General features: G+C 33.1%; 2 protein-coding genes across 2 annotated transcripts; one reads left to right on the top strand and one right to left on the bottom strand.

The window, feature by feature from the left end:
* Window positions 1-6,546: 6,546 nt before the first annotated feature.
* gek (serine/threonine-protein kinase gek) lies at window positions 6,547-25,970 on the bottom strand. Its single transcript, XM_077427875.1, has 43 exons — window positions 25,578-25,970; window positions 23,996-24,461; window positions 23,846-23,922; window positions 23,660-23,777; window positions 22,726-22,892; window positions 22,549-22,653; window positions 22,317-22,465; window positions 22,088-22,238; window positions 21,953-22,007; window positions 21,749-21,879; window positions 21,176-21,262; window positions 20,973-21,094; window positions 20,743-20,899; window positions 20,526-20,664; window positions 20,312-20,451; window positions 20,077-20,220; window positions 19,882-19,995; window positions 19,676-19,810; window positions 19,426-19,584; window positions 19,236-19,349; window positions 19,008-19,157; window positions 18,833-18,937; window positions 18,655-18,757; window positions 18,385-18,574; window positions 18,192-18,298; window positions 15,391-15,566; window positions 14,648-14,761; window positions 14,432-14,569; window positions 14,185-14,355; window positions 14,022-14,116; window positions 13,824-13,950; window positions 13,609-13,749; window positions 13,322-13,532; window positions 12,503-12,669; window positions 12,241-12,418; window positions 11,976-12,164; window positions 11,716-11,901; window positions 11,513-11,642; window positions 8,844-9,009; window positions 8,610-8,694; window positions 8,396-8,489; window positions 7,484-7,589; window positions 6,547-7,412 (listed from the first exon to the last, which is right to left on the bottom strand). The coding sequence occupies exons 2-43, from the start codon at window positions 24,057-24,059 to the stop codon at window positions 7,305-7,307; spliced, it is 5,565 nt and encodes a 1,854-aa protein (XP_077284001.1). The 5' UTR covers window positions 24,060-24,461; window positions 25,578-25,970; the 3' UTR covers window positions 6,547-7,304.
* LOC143909740 (uncharacterized) lies at window positions 8,857-11,470 on the top strand. The gene is made up of 3 exons (XM_077427876.1): window positions 8,857-9,259; window positions 9,340-9,894; window positions 10,036-11,470. Exons 1-3 carry the CDS (start codon window positions 9,166-9,168, stop codon window positions 10,701-10,703), a joined length of 1,317 nt encoding a protein of 438 aa, XP_077284002.1. The 5' UTR covers window positions 8,857-9,165; the 3' UTR covers window positions 10,704-11,470.
* Window positions 25,971-26,966: the final 996 nt, after the last annotated feature.

The raw sequence follows: 26,966 nt of genomic DNA, 5'->3' as shown, positions 1-26,966 counted from the left end.
AGAGTGTACGGATGGAGGGGAGAGAGGAAGTTAGGGGTTTGAAACTTTTGGGTTTTCTTTTCTTCATGAGCATGATTCGGCCTCCGGCGGGTTTATTGCTTTTATATCGATTATAGGAAGGGGGTGATGTTGGGGAGGATTCGGAGGGAGGAGGTGGAAGGTAACGTTGCTAACTCGACATTGGCAAAGAGGGAAAAAAATGTGGAAATTTTCGTTTAAGAGCGCACGCTCTCCTCCTTTCACATGTTACCGCCTCTTACTTTGAATAATGACATCCTGAGTATCCATGAAATTAAGATCATCCTATTTATTTCCAGGAAAACAAAGATAAAGCAATTATCAGACGATCCTTGAACCGAAATTAAACTTAGTTGACTTTCGAAAAAAATACTAACATTTACAAAACACCATTACACTAACTTGTAAATCTTGTAAATCAAATTTCAGTCGAAAATAATATTAAGTTATCTTTTAGAACCATTCCAAATCCACATGTGTACAATTTATAAAACCATAACAGTTGAAATCAGGTCAAAAGAGCAAGCAATATAATAGTTGATAAAACAGTTTTCATTCTTCCCTGAACATAATGTAGTTTACGAGGTTTACAATTTAGTATAACCACATAGATAAATATTTTTATGAATCAATGCATAGCAAAATGTACCAGTAGTTACTCGACACCAAAAAATTTCTTCTCAACAAGCAAACAACACACATAAAAGTCCGTTTAAATTATCAAGCTCGGAATAACACTGCACGGAAAATACTACTTTTCATACTATACAGCACCACCACGTTCATGTTTGTTTTGGACGGGTGCAAGGCAAAATCGACTTACATACACATTACAGATCGACGATACGACGCAATATTGCTTGTATCGTCATGCGTGAATATTTCCACAGTGGCCAAAGAAACCCGATTATGCTTGATACGTCTTGGTGACATGTACTGCTGTATAATATGAATATATCGTGTCGATTACTATTGTTACGGACAGGCCACGTACATACTACGGAACATATGAATGTGTTCATTTAGAATGTACTAAATAATATTTTTCGTACTGCTGTATCGGTGGCCCTTACGGCATAAACTCTAGAGTTGATGAAGACTCGAAAAATGAACTCGTACCAGGAGAACATCCGAAGCTGGAAGGTAATACGGGACAATTACGCGTGTATGCGTGAGATTCTTGAGAAGAGCCGAAGAAACCGTCTTTTATCTGACATTTTATCATTTTTCGAGTCTTCGTCGACTCAGTGTTTGTGCCGTAAGGTGGAACCCTGCTGTATATGTACATGCAGTTGCCGGCTTGAGCTGTACTGGTATAAACGAATCTTAATATTTCAAAATTCATGATTTAAAAATTTTAGCCGTATTTAAATACCAGCAGCGTTAACTAGTGGCTAGCATATGTATATGCTTTCAAACATAGTGGTCACGAGTTCGAGTCCCACTGGTTGCTGCTGGCCATACCTTGGTTTGCGACTCCAGGTCGATCGCTTCCTATCAGAGTTTGCCAATTTATCTGATTTTCATTGAAACGGTTCCAACAAATTGGCAACCCATTACCCATTTCTCGCAATTTTCGAGTTTTCAGCATCTTGAATTTTGCTGATTCGTATAAAAATGCTACAAGTTTGTCCATAAACGTCTCGATATTTGACGATTTATATAAAAAAAAATGCTTCGAAGATGTAAGTTTATCAAAAATTTATCCATATACATGTCTCTGTGATGCTTTGTTAAAATTTTTCTAAGAATTGTATATCGATGTTTGTAATTGGCCAGGAAGGCGCATTGGGGTTTAACTGTTAGGCTTCCTAGTATATGTACATATGTACGTAAAAATATGTATGTAAATGATCTATCATCATAATGATGCTTTAATCTGTCCATAAATTACACGAATTCAAAAGAAAATATATACAATAGCTACCACTCGAGTCTAATAAATAGTCAGACAGCTCATTCAGGCCATTGCCCAAATCAGAATGAATCGAAATACAATAATAAATTTCAAACTGAAATTCTAAATAACTACCTTCATTCGCATCGAAACCATTTTTCGATACAATTTTCCAAAATACATACATAGAACAGGCTCTGACTCTAATTGAAATATCATAAATTCCAACAACAAAATATCAATGTCAAATTTCACACAAATGCTTTGTGTTCATTACGACACAACATTCGAACAAGCTTTGATACATTCACAAATAAATATTTCGCCATACGGCAAAATACAGCAATTTCGACTGTCGTGATTAAAGCTCGACATCATTCCGATCTTCACAGTCACCCTACACGACCACCATCCCCTCCGAGCGATCCTCGACAGCCAGATGAAAAAATATGAGACAATGCGCTGACAGGCGAAATATATTGTTTTATATCTTCTTGTTTTAACCGTGACACAGGTAAGCCGTGAACGTTACATCATCCCGTCGACATAAAGCACATTTTTAATATTACACAACAAAAAAAAAAACAATTTTTCAATACATGGAGGCTTTATTTCAGGCAATTTTCCAATTAAATAATCAAAATCCTTCATTATATATGTATACATATAAATATTATATTATTGTATATATACATTGTTATGTGCAACAATGTTCATGAACATGCATCATATAAATTTTTCACATATTGTGTACGTGTATGTGCACGTCTATATTGAAATTTAACATTCCGTTTATAAAAATCCGAGTTTGTACAAATCATAAAAAAAAAACCGCCAGATACAAATCTCAGCGATACAATTAATAATCATAATATACAATATAATTAATTGACTTATTCTTTGAGCGCCCAGATATCACTCAACGTGCACTCTATATATAATAATATATAGAAATAATCATTAGAAACAACATTCAGTGTTCAATATTACATGCATATGAAGTGTTCGAACTACAATTTGTAATAAAAGACATAATCCAACAGCACGTGTCGTTTAAAAGTGTCAAATTAAAGGTTTGAACTCGGTCGAATTGAATTAAATTGGTTAATACATGCACATACAAATACACATGCACGGTTAACTTGTAAAACGATATTGTATATAAAGGTGTATAGTATATTAATATGTAGAAAATTCACAAAATTAATTTTAAAATAAATAAATTACTTAATGATAGATTGTGTCAAGTGAAGAGTTTCCTTTTAATTATTACGATATTTAACATAGTCGGCAATACAGTAAGATTTAAAAACGTCCACGGTGAAATTCTCGAACTAATTCAACGAATTCAGATCAGATTATGATATATGTATTGTATATATCGAAGTGAAGACTTAAATTATTACAAACTGTACAATATTGTATATAAAAATTCAATATTCGGTAATTGTATATAAGTATGTAGATTAGTATTGACGATTTCGGTAAAGTCTAATCAAATTCGTACACTAACGGGTGCACGCGCGTCAAAAAACGTACGGGTAAGTGTGGACGATGCCGTTTTTGTTTTTTATACAAGGTGAAAGTATCTTACTATGATTGCGTGAAGAACTAACTATATAAAAAGGTAGAGAATCACAAATCTAGCGTACTAAAAAACATGCTATTTAGATACAAAGCTACATAATTTCACAAAAACATCAATTCGATGCCACTCTTGTCATTTTATCATCAATAGATTAGAGTTGAAAAAGTTCTACGCTTATTGTACAAATACATTGTTATAGCTTGATTTTCGTCAACAAGGACACTTGCCTTAATTATTCATATTAATTGTCATTACTTAATACTAATAATTAATATTTGAATATACATATGTGTGTTTACTTGAATGTGTACGAACAAAGTCCATCTAAATCAGCATTTGCTAGCGGAGCCAATTATAAACTTGAATCCTAGATAAAAATGCAAACGGACACGTCGAATAAAGTATATTATTATTCCATTAGTTCAAATGAATTGTATATTTTTTTCAATATTTATTTAAAAACATACAAAATTGATGTACATACATAAGTCTTTTGAAATTGCACTTGAATATCAGAATAAAGTTTATAATTGGCAATATTAGTAAATATTGGACGAATTTTGAAATGATATTTGTGTGATGGACTTATATACATATGCAAATAGACTAGAACTACTTATTTATTTTCATGTAAACGGCACACTTTTACATAATAAGTTAAATATGTAAATATGAAGTTAGGTACATAATTTCTTGTATCATGTAACGTGTATATAATGTTTAAATATATATATATATATATATATATATATATATATATATATATATATATATATATATATATATATATATATATATATATATATATATATATATATATATATATATATATATATATATATAATGTGTACAAACTTAAGTCGCCATCTATAACCGTTGATCTGAAACAAATCAAGCCTGAAGATGATCGCTTCAAGTTTGTCTGTAAATAATTTATATGTACAGCATATGCCGAGTTTTTGGAGTAGTTGAAAGAGTAAAAGATTTCATGTTAAAAAAATAATTTGGAATCGCTAAAAAAGGAATGAATGCAGATTTAAAATACCGGCTTTAAATAATTTATATTTACATATGTATATATACATATATATATATGTAAAGACAGTCAATCAGAATTACATTCACACAACGAGCGGCCATTGTTTTATATATAATATATAAGATGATAGAACAAACTTCACTCATATAGCTCGAAGTACATAAAAAATTACAGTTAGGAGTAAATTAGTATGTTAATTATATGGATATGCAACGCTTAAAATAAGTAATCGTCAAACTTTAAAACTTGGAAGCTTTGGCTTTATTTACATCTACAGTAGTCATTTCGCTGAAAGCTCATTTAAATATAAAACGATGATATATCATTCAACAGTTCAAATGTACAGAACAAAGCCAAAGTGTCCACTTCGAATGTTTCACAATCTGTTAAAATTGTTATAATTGCAAAATTATTATTATACTTCTGCAAATAGCGTTTCTCGAAATGCATTATCATTATATTAAAATTGCACTCATACAAAATCGTCACTGTAAACTTGCTTTAAATATTTGTTAACAATGAACTCTAACAAAAGTTTAAAAAAAAAAAACGGTTTGATGTATTTTCGAAATTATTAAAACTTTCATATGTACAAATAAATGTTATTATTTTGGTTTAACTTTTTAACTAATTCAGACAATGGAACTCAAAACCGACTATACAATTACGTATTATAATCACATTTGTTACAAAAATGTCCAAACGAATATGTTAGAAAAATTGATAAGAACGAAAAATATATATTTAATAGTAAGTATGAAATTTTACAGTACAAGAAAATATCAAAATTGAAAATATGCAGGCACCAATGTCTACACGTGACTAGTCTACAAAATTTATATACAAATATTTTATTAACTACACGCTCCAACGAATGTTCGCCCTATACACATACATCCTTTCACAATTACGTATGTATGTACATATATATCGACAAAATCCAGATCATTCAATACCTGATTCAAGATCATTCGACCCATACATAATCAATAATGTGAGCGCATGTAAAACGTATTCATAGCAATGGCCTGAAGTTGAAAAAAATCATAGATACTTTTTACAAGAGCAAAAGATATTAAAAAAAAAGTTCGTCCCCAAATAAAATTCTTACAACCAAAATAATTTGTTTTGCTTTGACTAGACACCAACAATGTTGGTATACTACGTTATCTTAAAAATATATATGAAACTCCCGATAAAAAAAATCCACTTACACACGTAAGAGGTAAAATAATTATTTCCTCGATTCAATTGCACAAATCAAATAAATTAAATTTACAAATTTTTCTTTTGCAGCTACCCGTAGCCAAAGCTTCAATAGTTTAATTCACGTATGAAATGTGAGCAGTAGGCATCAATACACCTGAACAGTTAACACTCCTAATATTGCTATCAAATTGATTCAATTAAATATGGATATTATAGCTTTTTTTTATTATTCAATACTCATCACTGAATGCGATAAGTACCATTCACATGTTATATACCTAATAAAATACGTTAATTAATAATGCAATGAGATTCAGCTTGGTATAGTAGAAGATATGTAATGGCGAATAATCAAATCGACGTTGAATGTACGATAAACGGCTGATAGTTTGCGCCACGTGCCATTTATAATACTTTAGTATAAAATTTTCAATACTATAAGTAGACATTACAATCGAAAGTTCAACAATAGCATATGAGAAAATCTTAAAAGAAAAGTAACCATGCATTAACTTGTGCATGTTTGCAATATGTCTACGTTGGTACATATCTTACACTAAAAACACAATTAAAATTAAATTAAATTAAGACATGAATATACTTTTTTGTTTATAAGTTAAAATAAATAAATTTGTTCTTATTCTAACAGAGTCAAATTATATAAAAAAAAGTAGTATATAAATACAAAAAATTATTTATATATATATATATATATATATATATATATATATATATATATATATATATATATATATATATATGTATATGCAAACTAACATTACACATCTTTTTTTTCTAACATGGCGTTCAAATCAATGGATACATTACAATTTTACATTATATTTAAAATCTCGCTTCACGTCAAACATGCATATTGTCGTTACATTTTTGGTCATTATAAATGTAAAAATGCTATTTCGTTAATAAATATAAATGCAGTATACGAGACGAATTCGACAAACACTAATACTGAGAATTTGAACAATACATCTGTGATAGAACTATGATTTTTCTCATGTTATATATAGTATATAAAAAATTGGTACGTTGACATATAAATTTCGACAGTAAATCATAATTAATTTAAAAAAAAAAAAGGAATAGATTCAATATTAAGAAAAGTGCTGATTTCAACAAATAATACTGTACAATTAAATAATAATATATTTATAATTAACATGAAACTGCCCATACGGACACTGTACTAGTTTTAATAGTGGTATTAATATCTTACATATTTATGTATGTAAAAAATTCTGCTCTATAATTTAATGATTCCATCAACTTCAAAGTTACAAAAAGGAAGATTATATATTTCAAGACAATCAATGTACATATACATTAACATTTCATGCCATTAATCTCAATCACAGATAGTATTAGCCTGCGATCTATGAAAACTTATTTGTTATTTATTAATTTTTCCAGAATAAACTTTGCGAACAAAGCATATAAAAAATCTAAGGAATATATTTCTATAATGGTAAACTTAAGTAGTTAAACTTTTCAGTGATGTACACGACACTTTTAAGGTAGTGAACCAACGAGTACAATTAAGAATCATATCCGGGAGAGCGATCTCTTTCAGCACTGAGACTGCGACGTCTCGGAGGCGACGGTGCACCAGAACTATCTCCTGAATCAACAGATCGATCCACAACCTAAAAAATACAACAATTTATAACAAAAAAACAACATACACGGTATTTTAAATAGCCGTTACAACAAATACCTTATTTAAAACGTCATGTAATGAGCTCATACTACCGAGACTGAGAGGAGTAATAGAACGATCCAACAATAAAGAACCACTACCTTGAGATCCCCCACCCAAAGATCTAAAAGAAAAGAAAATTTACATGATTTACATTGTATATTGCGGTTACACAACAATTGGTGCAAGTCCAAAAGGTTCAACGACAAAATGTACCCGAAAATTAGTGCACTGACAAAATGTACCCGCGACAAAATGTTCACGCGACAAAATGTCCACGGAAATAATGTTCAAGCGACAAAATGTTCAAAAATCCTAAATTTTCCTATTTTAATGGAAAAAGTAACTTTTTATTGTATAGATCGCGGATGTTATTAAATTAGTATAAATTACAGGTGTTCTCAACCGCACCAACATATTCTTATTTAAATTGAACAATTACATTTTAAGCGAATGTCATTGTGACTCATTGAATATCATTTTAAGATGTCATTGAATTAGTTTAAATGTTAGGGGTTCTTAGTCGTATCCAATATTTACTTATTTAAATTGAAAAAAAAATACTTTTTAAGCGTAGGACGTTATTAAATTAGTATAAATAACACCTGTCATTTATACTAATTTAATAACGCCCGCGATCTATACGATAAAAAGAACCATATACATACATCGATAAATATAATACAATAAAAAGTTACTTTTTCCTTTAAAATAGGAAAATTTTGGATTTTTGAACATTTTGTCGCTTGAACATTATTTCCGTGGACATTTTGTCACGTGAACATTTTGTCGCGGGTACATTTTGTCAGTGCACTAATTTTCGGGTACATTTTGTCGTTGAAACTTTTGGACTTGCACCAATTGTCGCGTCCCCGAATATTGCACACATCAATGAACAATACAATTTTTAATTAAAACACAATCCAATACCTATCCATATTATCTCGTGATCCCGCTATAGGGGGACAATCAGGTGTAGCGGGTGGTTGTTCTTTCGGTCTTATGGGGGCGGCACGCTTAGAACCTACCGAAAAATATAATCAAATAAATATACACTCAGTGTTAATTTGTCGCCAATCGTTAAAACGCAGTGAAGGCATGCATTCAATATTATTGATTTGAAAAAATATCCACATTAATTAACCGTTATAAGAGGACATGTGTTGATTGGGATGTGTTATGTGGGATACTGTTAAAGGTGATATCCGCTTGTCTCTGCTGTTGTACACCTAAAAAAATACAAAATAAACACTTCAAATCGACCAAGAGTTATTTAAAAACGAATTTAATGCAAACGAAGGAAATCCGTTAAATTTTAAACGGTTAGTTTGTTAATGACCGGAAAGGCAGACTATTCGAATCTTAAACAAAAACATACTTGATGACCAACCGGTCTTTGCGGTGTGGTTCTCGTGCGATTAGCGGCCTCCATGGCGACGGGAAGATCCAAGAGCTTTTGTATTTGGATACCCTCACCGGGTCCCATGTGAGAGATGTGGTTAAAGTTTGACGGACCCGATATCAATTTTGATCTACGTTCAGATCTGAAAATAAAAGAGGTTTGTAAAAACAAAACATAAGTGAAACTCCAGATGATACGACATAATACAAAAATATACCCATTATCTGGTTGGGTTATTCCCAATTTGGTTTGATTAAACAATCTCTTGACCTACGACCTAAAGCTTTTGACCCTTTCAATGAATGTGATAAAAAGCATAATAACTAATTATCCAACTATAAATATACGCAACAGTAAATATACGCAATTCATCATGGAAGCAAGTTCCACCAGTAAGTCAAATTTATTTACGTATGTATGTATATAGAATACGAATTTTACATTTAATTTTGACAGGTTTCATTATTTTTAGTTTTCAGTATCTTTTATTTTATAATAGTGACTGTAATTTTAATACAAGCTCAAAATACTAACAGTGACGATGGAGACAATAGATATTGTAATTCGATCGACATAGACGGAATTTTTTATAAAGTTTCAATAACGAGAAATTCAAATAAGACGTCAAACAATATACACATTATTAACGGAAGAAGATATCAATTCATGCGGAGAAATGTGAAAAACAGAGACAGTGTTACAATGAATAACAATATCTACACAGATGACGGAACTGTTTATGAAATGAATCAAAAACTATACTTAGATTCTATAAAATTTAATAGAAGTATTTTAATTAAAACAGTGAATGAAAACTCCAAATACGACTTAAGTTATGATTCAATGAACAAAAAAGTTTTCATTTTGCCACTTTCATTGTTAAAAGTAGCACAAAAAAGAATCGTGCTGTTTTCGGTCACAAATTACTTCATTGTAAACAACACCATACAAACTACATTAATTACACTACCAACATGTTCAATAAACGCAATTGCAGTGGAAAAGGACACAGGAAGCATTCTACTAAGTAAGATTAATTTAACAATCATCATTGTCAACTTTTGATAAAAATTTACATCATCTAATTAACTGTCCACTCATAATCAATAAACATATACAAACAATATATAGTAAGATATATTTTTAAATTTCTATTATGTATTTACAGGTGCAAGAGAAAACGGAAAACCCGTTTTAATATTGCTAGAGGCACACCAGGAAAATCCGTGTTTTGTACAAACAACAAATGATAACAAATTCACTACGTATATGAAAAATATCACTGATTACACAATAAAAACAATAAAACAATCATGTCTTGTACGGCCACAGGCAGTAAAACATCCAAGGAAGACGCAGAGAGCGAATGAACTAGAAGTATTTTTAAATAATTTCAAAACATACATGAACGACCTCTATAAATTACACAATGAACATGTCCAAGAAAATCAAGAACTATGCATGAGAACGTGTCCTCATGTTGACACGTTAAAAGAAGACGAAATATTAAAAGCCGAAAATAAAAACCTAAGCACGAAAATAACTCAAATTATTGACAAACTTAAACAGTTTCAAAATCAAATACATATTATAAACTCGGCAATTAAACAATTGCCATTTAATACCTATCAGAATATGACTGTTAATAAAATACAGAGTACAATTCAAAATCAAGACTATGAATGCTTCTTGCAATCTGAAGTAGAAGCGTTCGATGAATCGAATAATGATTTATTTGAAACATCCGAAAGTATACTTGAAAATCTAGAAGCTTTAGAAAACGAAGCAACCAAACTGATAGCATCAGATGATAATGTTGTGGTTGAAGTAGAATAAAATTTATATTAAAAATTACATGAAATACATTAATTAACTAAAAAAATTCAAATATTTTTTTTAACCCTTTGAATGCTGACCAACGCCGATCGGCGTTTTGCCAACAATCCCATGAGCTTGAAATACGCCGATCGGCGTTATTTTTTGAGTATGTAAAAAACAAACAAGAATACTACCTGCTAAGCCTTTCCAGGTAGCATTGAAAAAAAATGCATTAAACATGGGTTGTGTAATCCGTGTCAATGTTTATAAAGATTGGTTTACACCGAAATCTCTGAATTTATAACCACAGCAGAATTTCTCGATGGAATTCTCTGTTTGTTTATAATACTCGCAAGATGGGCAAGCATCGGTAAAAATAGCACAATACATTCAAAAACACACAATAAACAACATGGGATACATTTTTATAAGTAAATTGATCCGATTGTATTCCGTGCGATGTAGGGTATTTATAGAGACGTACCGCGTAAAATTGACAACAATTATTTATTCGTAACGGCCCCTCTATTCTTATTACATCTCTCTGGTCTAAACACACCTTTACAAAACTCGAAATCCTCGGCGGTAATTATCTAAGGCTGTGATCTAGGGCTTGTTTGGATTAGCTACAATTTTTATACCTGCTTTCTATTGGATTTCTAAATATTTCTAGTTGGAAATGTTGGCGAAATTTTCAGCGTGGTGGCTTTCAACAGAAAAAACGTCAGCACTAAAGGGTTAAACGTAAAATATATCCAAAAATTTTCAGTTGAAATATAAATACGAAAACATTCCTTTATTTAATATAAAATTAATAATAAACTTACAATCTATGATGCGCACTGGCATTGGTGGATTGGTCTCTAACGGAGAACCTTCGACGTGTCCGTCCCCTGGTGCCTGAGGTTTCAGCCCCATCTCTCAGCGTACCGATGGTTTGTATATTCAATTCATCAGCTGAAATAAATATTTAAATTAGATTAGATACAACTAATAATTCAAAAACACAATACATAGAATATCCACTTACGCCTTCGAACACTAGAAATGTATATCAGATGTGGCGCATCGTCCAAGGTACACAAACATAACGATCCGGTTGAATTGAGAGGACGAGCCCCTCTAAGATTCAGTGTTTGAACCCATTCGCCAGCTTGACAATCGAAAACATCGATATGCGTAGTTGAAAACACGAGAAGATGTCCATCGTTGTATGCTGAAAACAATTTAAATTGTACACAATTGAACCATAGATAAGAACCACAGCGAGTTGCAGCGCTGAAAACTAACCGTGATAAGTCGGTACCGCAGGATACATGAGCTCCCGGTCTCGAGCCTTCAATCCGCGACGAGTGACGTACACGGCCAATGTGTGAAACGCTAATAAGCTTTCCCCGCGTGCAAGTTGTGCGCATCGTAAAGGCACTGCACCCGAATAACCTAAAAATACTTGCACTTGGTTGTCGGGACTGACAAGAGCTGTAAAATACATAATTTTTTTATTAATATATGTAATACTTTTGATATTGCAATACAAAAAATAAATTACACTTACAAACAGGCACGTGTTCTCCGGTAAGCGAATATTTACTAAATCCTCCTTGGTAACCAACAATGAGTGAACCTTCCATGACTTGAAGAGTGAGAGCAGCGCAAGGCAAAGCCAATTCCCGAAGCTTTCTATGCCTAGTTCTTGTTCTTGTAATTTCATATACAATTATTTGAGAAGCATTCTGAAATATACGTAAAGATCATACATGTATTGAATCAAACTGCATAACGGGATTTTATATTGAGTTCAAAGTGAAAATCTATACCTGTCTCTTCAGTGCAACTACCAAGCAAAATGTTGCAGCCTGAAGACATCCTGAAGCCAAAGTGACACATCCCTTCGTCTCCGGAATTTTAATCCATTCAACATCGGCACATTCTAAAGCTCGAATCGGTACTAATCTAACTTGACGATGCTTTCCAGAAAGAACGACTGCAATTTCAAAAAGAAAATGTTGACTAATATGAATTAAGTCAACCACCTACCAGATTGGATGACATGAACAAATATTTACGGGCAAAACGACATAATCTACCCATTAGAAGGTTCACGCTTCAGAAGGTTAATTACGTTTAAGTAGAAAACGTTCAGACAAAATATCAACACGAAATAATGTTCATACAAAAGGGCGTTCTCACGAAAGAACGTTCACGTTCAACAAAATGTTCACCCATAAATCGAAAATTCTTATGATAAAATTTGAACTCAGCAAATTAATTTCGATTGGACTGGCTTGTCTAATATACCTATGTTTATTAATCTGTGAAAGGACAATGTGTAAATCTTCGTTACTACACGTTTCATCGAATTCTTGAACGTATTTTTTCGTAAATAATTTCATTTTTGAACGTATCCACATACGTTTTGTGGGTGTTCATTTCATCACGTGAATGTTCTTTCGTGTGAACGTTCTGACGCGTGAACGTTCTGATGCGTGAACCTTCTATCGGTGAGCATTTTGACTGCGAACGTTTGTTCGCGGAACCATTAGATTGAATCCAATTTACACATATTTTCATATATATAAAAGAAACAAAATAAAAAAAAACAGTAACTGTTATGCTGAAAACTCAATAATTCTAACCTAAAAGCTGCTCTTCCGGTATATACTCAATTCGATGTATTCTCTTAGAGTCTGGTGCCGTGCATCTGGCTATTTCTCCCCTCTCCAAATCGACACAAGACAGACCATCTTCTCCACCGAGTGCCAATCGGTCTGCATCTACCGGGCAAGCAGCCGAAGCGCCTCGGACTCCACCTGCCGAACCTTCCAAAACCGTCCTCGCTCTAAACACCTACAAAAAAAAAACAAAGTTGAGCATTCAAATTAAACATCAATCAACCAACAATCCTCCTCACATGATAACTTACGGCAGTATTTGGCAAATTATTTCGTTTCAATATTCTATGCAGCTCACTCAAAGCGACTACCCATTTAGTTTTCTCCGATTCAGTATCGGCCAACATCAATGTATGATTCCGAGGACCGCCTTCAAGCAGTGACGTAGATATCTAAACAAACAAGTAAACATCAATGTAAAATATGAGTAAATCTGACATGAATCTTTGAATAAACAAAACAATACCCTAAAGATGCAAGGTATATCTTTTTTGGTAGCATGGATAACGTCGGACTCCCGCACAGAACTGACGCTAAATTCACTATCTCGCATATCCAACACTTGAGATACGTACACGGAAGCCAGAGCATTTCTAAAAATGAAACATTGCATTTAAAATAATGGAAACCTTATTTAGAAGCATATTTTTAGAATTTTTAATACCTGTCAGGTGATATATCGTACAGGAACAATTTAAAGTCACAAACTACTACAAACTGCCTTATCCAACCTTTCTTAACACCACCTAGCTTAGGCACCTAAAAACATAAAATGCTTTATATAAAATTTTCATTGGGAATTAATAAATAAAAATAAAGATTCCAACCTTAACATATCCTTCATAGGCTGTTCCGATTCCTCGTGTCGGATCAATACCGAGTGGACGCCTGCCTCTATCAGCTGGCACAGGACACTGAGCGGGCACTCGTTGGCAACATGCAGTGTGACAAGCAAAACCACACAATTCACATACTACGCCTTGTCTCGTAAGACCGACCTATTGAATACAAAGTTATATTATATATAGATTTGATCAAATTCCTTAATTCGTCCATTATTATCTCCATTCGTACCATCAGAGATGTGCAATGATTGCACTTGGTAGGGCTGCTGAAGGTTCTGACGAGGAACTGATGTATCTTCTGTTTTCCGGGCAATGCAGGTGCACCTTGCACTCCTGCACCAACGAGAGCGGTTTGAACGCCATGCTCCTGGTGGAATTATTCACAATTTTAATACATACTTTTTAAATATAATTAACATTTGAGCCAAATCAGAATTATGATTACATTCATTACCAGGGAAAGTTCGCTAAGATCACTTTTAGAACTTGTTATTGAAGAAGCTCTGTGTTCGCACTCATCTTGGGAATCGAAAGATGCTGAACGTTGCTCTTTTTGATGCTACAAAAAAACATTTTAATTAAAATAAAGTTAATTTTTTTTACATTTATTTTTAAATAAATTTGCAAAAATGCCCAGGACATAAATTACAAACATATGAAAATGAAATATACAAAAATAAATTATTGTTAAAAAAAAAAGCTTGGAAACCAAATACCTTATAATAATAAGCTGGCATATAGTAGTTTCTCTGGATCTGTGCATTTATAAATGAATTAATATTGCAAATAAAAAAAATTAATAAAGCAGAAAAAAATTATAAAAAAGTATAAGCAAAGATATATTAATTAATAATAAAAAAAAACGAAGATAAAAAATCAAAGATACGTTAATTAATAATAAAAAAACAAAGATAAAAAATCAAAGATACATTAATTAATAATAATAAAAAAATTAATAAGCCAATATATTTTTAAACCCCAAAACAAAAAATCTTGCCAGAAATAGAACCCAAGATGTTTGCTAAAAGCACTTCTCAATGAGTTGAAATCACTTTAAAAGTAAATTATAATGAGAAAATAAAGCAAGGATATGATTAGATACCATGATGTACAATGTTAGATGATTATAAAACGCTTTACACCACATTGCTTAGCACAGAGAAGGAATAGTTTAGTGACATTAAGAACCTTTACAGTTTGTGACGTTTCATAGTTTTGCTGCTGCTGATGATGTTGCAGAGACGCAGCCGAACCGTGACCCGAAGGCTGTGCGGAGACTTGCACTTGTGACCTATCGCTGCCTACCGACGTCTCTTTCAGGAAATGGTCCAAGTAGCTGAGCTGTGACGATGGCCTCTCCAAAACTGAAATAACAACAAATACATATAAAAAAACCAATTTGATTGAATAGTACATTTTCAAAAATTTTGAATCGGATTTCTTTGTATAGTCAAACTACAAATCAATCGGTATCGCTAAAAACACATATGTACATAACTATTAAGCATACAAACACTAGTTTAATTGGTGCACAGGATATAATGTTGTCAACACTCGCTTTGCTTGTTAGATTGCTTCAAACAAAATTAGTTCAGCCAAAAAAAAATAAAACAGTGTGAAATGCCTATGTAAATATATAGTATAAAAATGAAAAATGCAATGTTAGGTTTGTGACGTGTCTTCGTTGTCAAGAGAATTAACAAAAGTAAATTTATGTATAGTATATTTATGTACATAAGAGAAATTGTTAATGTTGGCTCGACGGTTTGATATGCACAATCGAGGATATATGAAAGAACATTATTCGGATATATGGCAAGGGCACAAACACACGTTTAACACTCAAAAATTACATAAGGAAATAAAAAAACGCACCACCAATGTGACTGCAAATAGATGGCTGCTGTTGTTTGAAGGCAATCCACAAATAAAGCCATTTTGTTCGACATTACACGTTTCAATAGACAAATTAACATTGTAACATCTAGATATATTCAGTCGTTTGCCGACAAAATTTAAACTTACATAAATTCAACGCATCATTTGATGATTTCAGGTTGAATATTGGAAATGCACAAAAATAGTTTATATGTATGCAAAGATTTAAAAATATTATATATAAAAAAACCGAATATTAAAATAAAGTGAACAAAAAAAGAACAATAATTATGTATATTTTCAGAATATGAATACAATAAATTACACCTGTTATAAATATTGATATGATAATGTAATATACGAGATTCTATCACAAACAATACAATTTTTTTTTATATTTCCAATGATTTCACATTTTGATAGGAAATATAAAATCGGACGAAAGCTTGAGCTTAATAATTTGAATTTTGTTTAAAACAATTACAAATAATCATAAAAAAACAAACGAGAACATAAAAAAAATTGTAAAAAAAAAAACACGCAATATTTACATACAAATAAATAGTGAATTATAAAAAGTGGAAAAACAATATTATACAAAAAAAAATTGTATAAAAAAAATGAAATGATGAAACTTAAACACTACCTAGTATTTATCCAAAGTTGCCAATTTTAAATATTTCACTGAAAATGCACTACAACTTACAGAAATGAAATAGTAAAAAAAACGAAGCCATAACTTATCCAATCATTCAGTACTTATAAATCTTAAAATATCTAATTAAAGCATTATGCCAAACTCATAAAAATTTAACAAAACTACAAAAGATTTTAAAATGGTTCAACAAATAACAAAAAAGTTAACGTCAAACAAATATTTAACATTGTACATAAAAAAATACAAAAGCATTAGAACATAAATCGAAAATTTTATGATGTTCCTCTATTTTAACTTTTTTTCTCAATAAACAAAGATTTTTAAAATAGAAAAATCTAATTCTATGTCAAATCAAAAAATAAATAACACGCACAGTTTAACAAGGATTTAAAAATAATTTAATATGACTAGTATGTGACTAGGAAGTGTTACTATGATATTTTGACAAAAGTAATGACAGCATCATTGCCCAAACGGATACATTAATTAGCGATGATTCAAAATATAAATGAATTATTCACACAGAACATACGCATGTAGTAAAGAAATATAACCTTGTACATATGAATACAGAAGCCACTAGACAACTTGAGTTTAATAAAAAAAAACATTTTCATTTTAAAATTATCTATTATTAATGCAGAACTTTCTATCCTTTCTTAAACGTTAATTTTATTTTTTTCAAATTTTCAACAATATACATATTATATATAAGGTCCTGTATACACTCAAAGAGACATTTCAAAGAACAAATCAGTAAATTCTAGACAGTCTTGTTTATTTTGTCGACACAATGCAAAAAGTTTCAAACCACGGTTGTCACATCTTCAAAGAGAAATTGGAACAAAACGAAAAAATTTAAATGCTCAAAATAAATTCGATAGCATTATTATCGAATAGTATAAAACTTACAATAATATCTACTAGCATATATACAAAGTAAATTCGGAAAACAACAGTCAACCTTAAAGAGTGTATATACAATTGAGCGTTGTGTACCAATGGGAAAATATTTGGTAAAAAATATTCAACATAACAGTAATAATATCAAAAAATTCGCTCCGACGCGTCCGTCGATGAAGTGATTGAGATCGCCGTCTTCTCGGTGAAGGTTTGGTGGGTTGTGTTTAAAATAATATTTGATATGCAAGCAGAGCAAAGCCCCAAATACAGGAAGTCACTCCGAGTAAGAGGGGTAAATTTTTTAACCAGGGCCCATCTGCACATCAGGTTAATAAATTAGAAAATTTCTAATCCTCTTTCAAAATACCAAACTAATGTGAATCATTCTTTTTTTCACATGTATGTATGTATTAATATTTTATAAAATTATAAATATATAATCAAAAAAAGATATTTAAAACACATTACCAAAAAGAAAAATACGATTTTTTATACAAAATATGTTTTGAAAATGTTTAAATAACAAATAATTAGCTAAAAAATTACTTACATCCTTCTCCAGATTCCAGCCTGGATTGCAACTCTTTAATCTGATGGTCTTTTCGTTTTACTTCGTGAGCCAATGTTTCGAAACGTTGCCGACTTTCACGTAGCTCCCTAACACGAAAAATACATAGATTAATTACTAATAAAAAAATTACGTGCATAAATTAAATGCATTATTAAACAAAAGCATTATATACTTGTGAGCCGCGAGAAGATCAGCTCTCGTCCGACTGAGCTCTTCTCCGATCGCTTGTTTGGCCTGAATTTCACTATGCAGAGAACTCTGCAATCCTAGCAACTCCATTTTATCGAGACGACGCGAACGACGATTTCTCCAGCCACGAGAACCATCAACACTTCCACCTGATGGTTGTCCATTGCTTCCACCTAATTTTACACACATAAATGTGTATCAAAAATTTTGATTTGGGATTGTTTTAATTGTTTTAACCCAAATAAAAAATTACCATGTTTGAGAAACTCTAATTCTTCAGTCATTTTTGTGGCGAGAGCTTGTAAATATCCTCGAGCGTCCTTTTCGTCAGCCACCCACTGGATTATCTCAGTTATCTGAATTACATTTATGACGAATATTAGACCAATTATAAGTCACATAATAATAAAATGAAAATAAATTCGTATTACCTGATTTTCCCATTGATGAATGGCATCTTTCTTGCTTCGAAGCTCGTCATATTCCGTTTCAAGTTGACCTCTGTCAGATTCCAATCGTCTAACAGTTTCCGACATCTAAAAATTGTAATAAAATAAAAGCAAATTCAGGTATATACTTATATGTATGTAAAACGGACAAACTCACAGCTTCTAATTCAGATAATATCTTGGAATTTTCTTCTCGAAGCAATTTCTTATCTCTATCGTGGCGACGAGTCATCTCGGCGAGAGCCTCTTCAGCATCCGTAATAGATTCTAGTCGACTTGCATCCAACTTTTCCTTGGCACTGTGTACCTGTTACGAGAAATATCAAATAGTCACAAAAACTTCCTTTATTAATAATTAAAAATATATTGTATAATTATAGCAAACCTCTCTTTCAAGAAGAGTTCTGCGACCTTCACTTTCTTGCAATTGCTCACGCAAAGATGTAAGTTCTGTGCTGTATCGCGATTGCTGTTGATTCAGCGATTCATTGTATTGTACCTGACAAGTTTATTTAACGTTAAATGCAACACCCATTGTCAAGTTACAAAAATAACATATGTATGCAAATTGTCACCTCTAATCTTTCAACCTCGTTCCTCAACGATGCTACCTCCTTATGAGCCGAAGGAGGACTAATACCATCTTGAAATTGACCACTGCGAGCGGCTACAGCCTCACATTCTAATCTAGTCTGACGGCAAAGTTCTTCTGATCTTTCTCTAAGTTTTCTTTCCTGGTGACATTAAAACAAATATAAATTATATAAACAATTCAAAATGAAGATCGATGTTTATATGAGCATATTTTTTATTCAAAATACTAACTTTATTAGTTTCCGAAATAGCATCATCCACTCTCGTCTCGAGTTCCCGACGTACCTTTTCAGATTTTCTGATTTCGTTCCGCAGTGAATCTATTTTCTGCATCGCAACTTCCAACTCTTCCTCTTTATCTCTTACCTATAATATGCAGACAATTTTTAAAATATATACTTATATATAGCAGTATGTATGTATAATATTTCACTGACCTGTCGTGATAATTTTTGTTTTTGCTGCCGTAACTCTGACATGCGATCAGTAACTTCGGTATATTCAGCCATTGCTAATTTTCGTTGACTCAATGCGTCCTTCAATTCTTTGTCCTTACGAAAACATTTACGATTCGATAAAACACAAACAAACTATTGATTTAAATGAAAATAATTATTGTAATTTGCACTTACTTGCAATTTGAACTTTTCCACAAAATCGACTTTATCTTTGAGCAAATCTTCCTTTTCTATTCTCAACAATTTTAAAGTTTTTTCGAGATCTCTTGCTTTGCTTGCAATCACAGAAGAATCTTGAGATATTCCCATTATAATATCCTTAAAATTTAAATATATATATTGATAAACATTTACAATCAAACTGAATACATTTATCAGAAAAATAGTACATATATATATGTAAATATACCTGATCTAAGATAGTATTATTGGCGTTTGCATTATTTTGATTGATGGAATTTAACTGCTCGACACATTTCAGCTGGTTCTCCAATTCGAAATTCCTCTTCATTAAAATATTAAGCTCTTCCTTAAGCTTTCCGTGATCTTCTGAAATTCAGTCAAACCTTCAATCACCCGTTTTTACTTTAAAACGACACAATATTTATAAACTTTTACAATACCTGGAGTTGTCGTAATATTCTCCCCCGTATCCATATTAGCACTTCGACACCTAAGTTCAGCGAGCGACTGCGCTAAAGTGGCATTTTCATTTTCGAGCGCCTTTATTCGAGCTTTGTCACCATTGTTCGATGGCAGCACCTTTATTTATGAAATAAAATTAATTAACAGACCGAAAATGGTACCATTGTTTAATCGAAACAGTTGAAGTATGAATACCTGTTGAGCGGGTGCATTCTTAGTCGGCGACAACGAGGTTTGATTGGCTCCACCGAGATCGGACATTCGACTTCCTTGAGTGAATGTAAATCCAACAAATGGCAAATGCAAACCTGCAAATGCCGCGTTAGCCGTCGGTGGGACTGCCTCTGATAACCTATAAACAAAAACCCACACAGTAAGAAAAACTGGTAAAAACAACTCATCGTATCAAACAGATTAACACATACCTTATATCTGTGTCGTCTACGTCGAAGTTAGATGTGTCAGTTGGACTCGAAACATCGGGAACGTAAGGTGCCTGCACTTCTCTAATTAAACTCCAATCCAAGCCATTAAACCAAGGGTGGGACTGAAACGAATATGAAAATTATTCATTGCGATTCACATTCACCTGTGTATGTAAATGAAATAATGATGAGCAAAATAATACCTGAAAATCTACAAGACCGTTTCGCCCTAATCGTATATCAGCACTACAGATCAAACCTCTGATCAGATTTTTCGCTTCATCTGACACCTGAAATTAAAAATATTAAAATTTAATTGAACTGATAAAACATCAGATCTTATATTAACTCATTATGGGCCGTAAACACATATGCTGTGCTTTTAAAAAGTTTCAACACAGCGTGTGTTTTTAAACTCCAAACTTCTTACAAAAAAATGGATTATTATTAAAGATTTAGTTTCAAACTTCCATTCATACATAGATATCATACCAGACCAGCATATCTATGTATATCCAAAATATCGATAAATAAATTTAAAAACATATATTTCTATAGTTTTAGGCTAAACTATATTTTTCAAAGAATTTGTCGATAATATTCAGAAAAGATTTAAGACCTTTCTATCAATTTATTTTATATAAAGGTTTAAGAGTTATATTAAATTTACAAAACCTACTATTTTAACCGTTACTTTGCAAAAAATACGCACTCTCATCGTTTTTGGAAAATTCGGTTAGTCCATAATGAGTTAAACGCTTAATTTCAATTTTTACCTCTAAAACCGAAGCTTCGTTAGGTGGAAAATCAAAACTGTGATGATGATTCATAATTTTTCCGTAAGTTTCCACTAAAGATTCGGCATAAAATGGGGTCTCTCCGTACAGCATCTCATACATACAAACGCCTAAAATTGTAATAGAAACAGTTAAATAGAATTCCTCGCATTTTTCAATAATAAAAAAGGTAACGGAACTCACCCAAAGACCACCAATCACACTCAGGTCCGTACCTTCCATGACCGTCTTCCATTGCCTAGTATATAAAAAAAAAAATACACAATAAAAATTCATGTACACACTTTAAACAACCGAAATCTTTAAACCAAAACCAACCCTTAAAATTTCTGGTGATATATAATCGGGTGTGCCAACGGCTACGTTAGATTGTACAGACCCATCGTCTCCCAGTCGTAAGCATGAACCGAAATCGGCAAGGCGAATATGACCGTTCGCGTCCAACAACACATTGTCAGGTTTTATATCTCTGTAAAGATCAACAATCAACATTAAATCCCGACTCAAACTTCAAACGAACCATTTAGCACACTATCGTAGAGCATACCTGTGTACGTATCTCAGTTCGTGAATGCTATGAATCGCAAGAATCATTTCCGCTATGTAAAACTTGGACATTTCTTCTGGTAACCTATCTTCGAATTTCGATAATAACGTCAACAAATCGCCACCACAATAATAATCCATAACCAAATACTGCAAATGAAAAACGATACAATGTAAATAAACTATAATAAGATATATAATATAATACATCATATCATAAACAATATACTCACTAGATTATTATCGTCCTGGAAGGCATAATGAAGATTCGTAATCCACCGTCTGTCTCCATAGACTAATACGTCACGTTCTTCTTGAAAGCACGCCGTTTCCGCTCTCTGTAAAATTTAAAAAACATAATTCATATCCATCATAATAATAGCATATTAATTTCAATATAATATACATACCTTAAGCATTTCCCATTTATTGAGTATTTTCATAGCGTAAACTTTATCACTTCCTGTCATACGTACGACGCAAACTTCTCCGAAAGCTCCGCGACCGATGACTTTGATTACTTCAAAGTCTTCGCGTGACAATCTCATAGATTTGATGGACTGTGCAACCGGTCTCACTGCAAAATTATACCAACATTAGTACAAAGCACCAACCATCTATTATATATGTACCTTTTAGCATGAGTGAAAGATATACTACATTAAATATTTCCCAAACTTACTCTACACGTTATGACTCAAGCAGTTTGAGAAATATTATATATGTTACAGTTGAAGTTTATCTTCCAGTTGTAATATATTTTGACTAATTGGAATATATTCCATCTAACCTGGTATCAACTACCGTTATAGTTGAAGTTTATTTTCAGATGTAAAATATTTTGACTAGTTGTAAAATATTTTGACTAGTTGGAATGTATAACGTCTAACCCACGTAAGTTAATTCACATGGGGAATTACATTCCAACTTGTCAAAATATATTACAACTGAAAATACAGTTTAATTATAAATTGGTACCAAGTTAGATGGAGAGGTTAGGTTTTCGTAAAAACATCACTCAACTAGTAAATTAAGTAGGAAAGTCACATTTTTTGCTTTGAACACATTCTTAGAGTTATCATAATACGGTACTAATTACCTTTATTCGTAATACCTAGTCAATATTAACAAATTACTCAATTTTAAAGCATTCGTAAAAGCATCTGAGCTGTCAAAACTCAACTGTTATGTGAGTGTGTTTGCGTTTGTAGATATATAACTTACTAGTTGAATTGTATTTGAATATGAATGACCTACAACACCAGTTGGAATATATTACAACTGAAAATACACTTCGACTGTAAAATATACATATACAGTGCCCAAGCAGAAGTAAAAACAAACCAAAATCGATAAAATCGGAGACAGTTTTCTCCCGCCTCAAACTCGAATTGCAACATTCGTCGTATAGAACCAACAAAACATCAATCAACGTCTCGATACTAAAACTGTGCCCCCGTCCCTGAAATCAAAAATTCAAAAATGAAAACGTGATTAAAACATCATAACCAATCATAAAAAGAGTCATACTTGAACAGGACCACCGAGAAACAGTCCCTCCAGCTGTTTCAACCGCCGCGATCCACTCAAACTAGAACTGCTCACACCTGTAATGCAAATAAATACGGTTAATTTCCAATCCAACTTACATGTTGAATGTGTGACGAGTCGAAAACTCACCCGGCATGTTTCCAATGACGGCCACCAAGGCTCTGCCCGAAGTCAAATCTTCCTCTTCAGACATTTAATCAGCTTAGCTTGCCGCCCGATTTCAATGTATATGAACGGCCACGGCTCGCGCGAGCTTTGTCTCTCGTTCAGCAAACGAAACACAACACTCTCAAAAATGGTAACTAATTATACACTACTAGACGACTAGACTTTCGCACAAACAACTGTCCGTGTACTCTGCAAGAGTGATATGTTTCACTTGTTCGATCTTGTGTGAGAGCGATCGTAGAGAAAAATCTTTCTATTATTATATACAAAATTAAAAAAACAGTTTCTACCACGAATTAACATTTTTCTAAAAATTGTTTATGTTTTTAACTTTTATAAATGTGACGCGCGTTTAGTATACAATTTTATTTATATAACTATCACAAAGCCGTTCAGAACGTTGCCACGTGTGGGGAATCCGTCAATTCTGAAACAAAGAATGAAAATAATGTTATTAATTTTTCAACGCCTTAAAAAACTTCATTCTGAGATTTCTTCATAATTGTTATATTACTTCCTACTTTGTTTATAAGCATAGGTTTTCCATACCATGTAATGGTTTTTCATACCATGTATAGGTTTTTCATACAAAATTTACCATTTTCCATTTCAAATTGACCCGTTTTCCTTTCAAATTGACATTGAAATTGATAAGGGGTTAGTTTGAAATGAAAAAAAGTTTAATTTGAAATAAAAAGGGTCAATTTGGAATGAAAAATCTGTATATGAAAAAGTAATAGAAAAAGATTAGAAAATTTCGAACCAAAACGTGTTTATTCAAAATTGATATATTTATTTTGAATTTTTTAGATAACTTAATCATTAATAATCCTATCAATTTGAAGTGTATTGATAAGTTAAATATATTGTGTATTGTCAACCAGAAACGGTATCTTCATTTATTTCTCAACTTTTTATATGTATTTTTTTCTTTTATACTGCAAAATGAATTGAACTAAAATTCTGTATATTTTCTAGGTATATACTTTCACAGTATCATATATTTTTAACCGGAAGTGGTATTTTTACTGTTGAATTTCAAGTTTTTTCTATATATGAAACTGAAAATTCATATCAATAAGTTATATTTAATTAAAATGTAGTAATAAAATATAATTGTTCGTATTTTCTTCAACTATATTTTAACAATAAAATTAAATCATAATATAATATTATCTAAGGAAAAATATATATTAAATGTAATAAATAACAGGAAGTGGGAAATTTTTCCAATTAGAAATATCAGTGTCATAATGATACGATATCTCTGAAACGTATCGACCTCAAAATGTACATATATACTGTTTGAGCACACAAGTAATATTCACCAAATGAATTGGTAGAGTTTTCCTACATTCGACAACATTTTCCGAACTTGTCAAAACGAAAAGGCACAAATCCACAAATACTTTCGAACGCTATTAATACTCCCCAAACACATGGAGCCAATCACAGATCGACAATACAGGTATCGAAATGTAATCACAAAGCGAATGAATTAAAACGACAGGAGATAAGTCAAACAGACAATGGCAAAATTAACCTTCAATATTCGGTCAGACACCCGATGACAATTGCAATTACGCTCACGGACCATCGGAAACAATGAAGCTGACACGAGCACACTTTCATCGACCCTGAAACGAGCGTCTAATAACCTAACCACACGGAATACCTGAACCTCCTAAGAGGGGCCAAGTCGATCAGATCGAACGGATCGCGACCGAACGACAAAAAGGGACGTGTCGCAGATTAGACTTTCAAATAGGCAACACCCAAAAATTGCATAAATATATGCACACACATATTGGAAACCCCAGAGTACACACCCACTCGACTACTCGACTACTCGACCACTCGACCGCACACACACACACACACCCGCGCGCGCTCACGTTCCTAGCGAGCGTGCGTACACACGGCCGCGAGTGTGTGCGTGTTATAATAATAAAAAAATAAATAATAGCAATAGGCGCGAGTGGGGGGAGTGGAGGTGGGGGGTGAGCAGCGATTGCAATGGTCGATGGTGGGGTGGGGTGGGGTGAGGTGTGGTGGGGCGGAGAGGGGAGACACGCAACAGTGACAGCCGTGTCGCGGTGGTGATCGAAGTCACTGCAGACGAGGAGTACGTACCGGGCGGGGGAGAAGTGCGGAGTGCGGAGTGCGGAGTGCGGAGGGCGGAGGGCGAAGGGCGAAGGGCGAGACGAGTCCGAGCGGTGGTGAGGGGGGCGGGGCGGGCGCGTCCGGCCTCCCGCGGCTCCGCCATGCCCCACTGCAGCGAGCAACGGTTCGGCGCGCGAGCCTCACCACACCACACCACACCCGTCATCCGTCGCATGCACCACACCAATGGTTGCCCATCGCCTCGCTCTCACTCTCGCTCTCGCTCTCGCATTCCTCTCTCTCTCCGATGCACTTTTTTATGTTTTTCCAGGCCCGAGGAGTCGGAGTCGTCGAGCCTCAACTGACTCGATCTCTGATTTGGCGCTCATATAGCATTATTTTTTTGCATAATAATTTCAGTGGCGGCTCGTCTATGGGTCTACCTCACGGGCCCGAATGTGAAACTCCCGAAAACAAATATCGGATGGCAAAGATCTCAAGTCGAAAGATAATAAAAAAGGGTGCATGATAAACGGTACATACTACTCACCAGTGGCGGCTCGTCCGTATGGGCTGTGGGGCTGCAGCCTCCCAGTATAGTACAAATGCATGCTATTTTTATTGTCATTCACATGGGCTGCGGGGCTGCAGCCTCCCAGTATAGTACATATTCAAGCTATTTTTGTTTTTATTCGATCACCGGTTTGGTTAACGAGCTACTACAGCCTGAATAATCTCTGCAGCCCCCCCCCCCCCCCCCCCCCCACTATGAAATCTCACGAGCCGCTGCTGCTACTCACGTACATACTCACTTAATTTGGGCGAGCAG

The sequence above is a fragment of the Arctopsyche grandis genome, chromosome 3 (assembly GCF_051622035.1).
Source record: "Arctopsyche grandis isolate Sample6627 chromosome 3, ASM5162203v2, whole genome shotgun sequence".
NCBI classification, from domain to species: Eukaryota; Metazoa; Arthropoda; class Insecta; order Trichoptera; family Hydropsychidae; genus Arctopsyche; species Arctopsyche grandis.
This window is presented reverse-complemented; position numbering and strand designations above follow the sequence as displayed.

Bases quoted from the DNA above. Each gene is read 5' to 3' on its own strand.
- gek (XM_077427875.1), bottom strand. From the start codon at position 24,059: ATGTCTGAAGAGGAAGATTTGACTTCGGGCAGAGCCTTGGTGGCCGTC. The intron at 14,117-14,184 runs GTTGGAATCTTT...TTATGTTTTTAG, and splicing joins CCTATGAAGGATATGTTAAG to GTGCCTAAGCTAGGTGGTGT. The intron at 13,750-13,823 runs GTATTGTTTTGT...TTGTTTGTTTAG, and splicing joins ATATACCTTGCATCTTTAGG to ATATCTACGTCACTGCTTGA.
- LOC143909740 (XM_077427876.1), top strand. From the start codon at position 9,166: ATGAATGTGATAAAAAGCATAATAACTAATTATCCAACTATAAATATA. The intron at 9,260-9,339 runs GTAAGTCAAATT...CATTATTTTTAG, and splicing joins CATGGAAGCAAGTTCCACCA to TTTTCAGTATCTTTTATTTT. The intron at 9,895-10,035 runs GTAAGATTAATT...ATGTATTTACAG, and splicing joins CACAGGAAGCATTCTACTAA to GTGCAAGAGAAAACGGAAAA.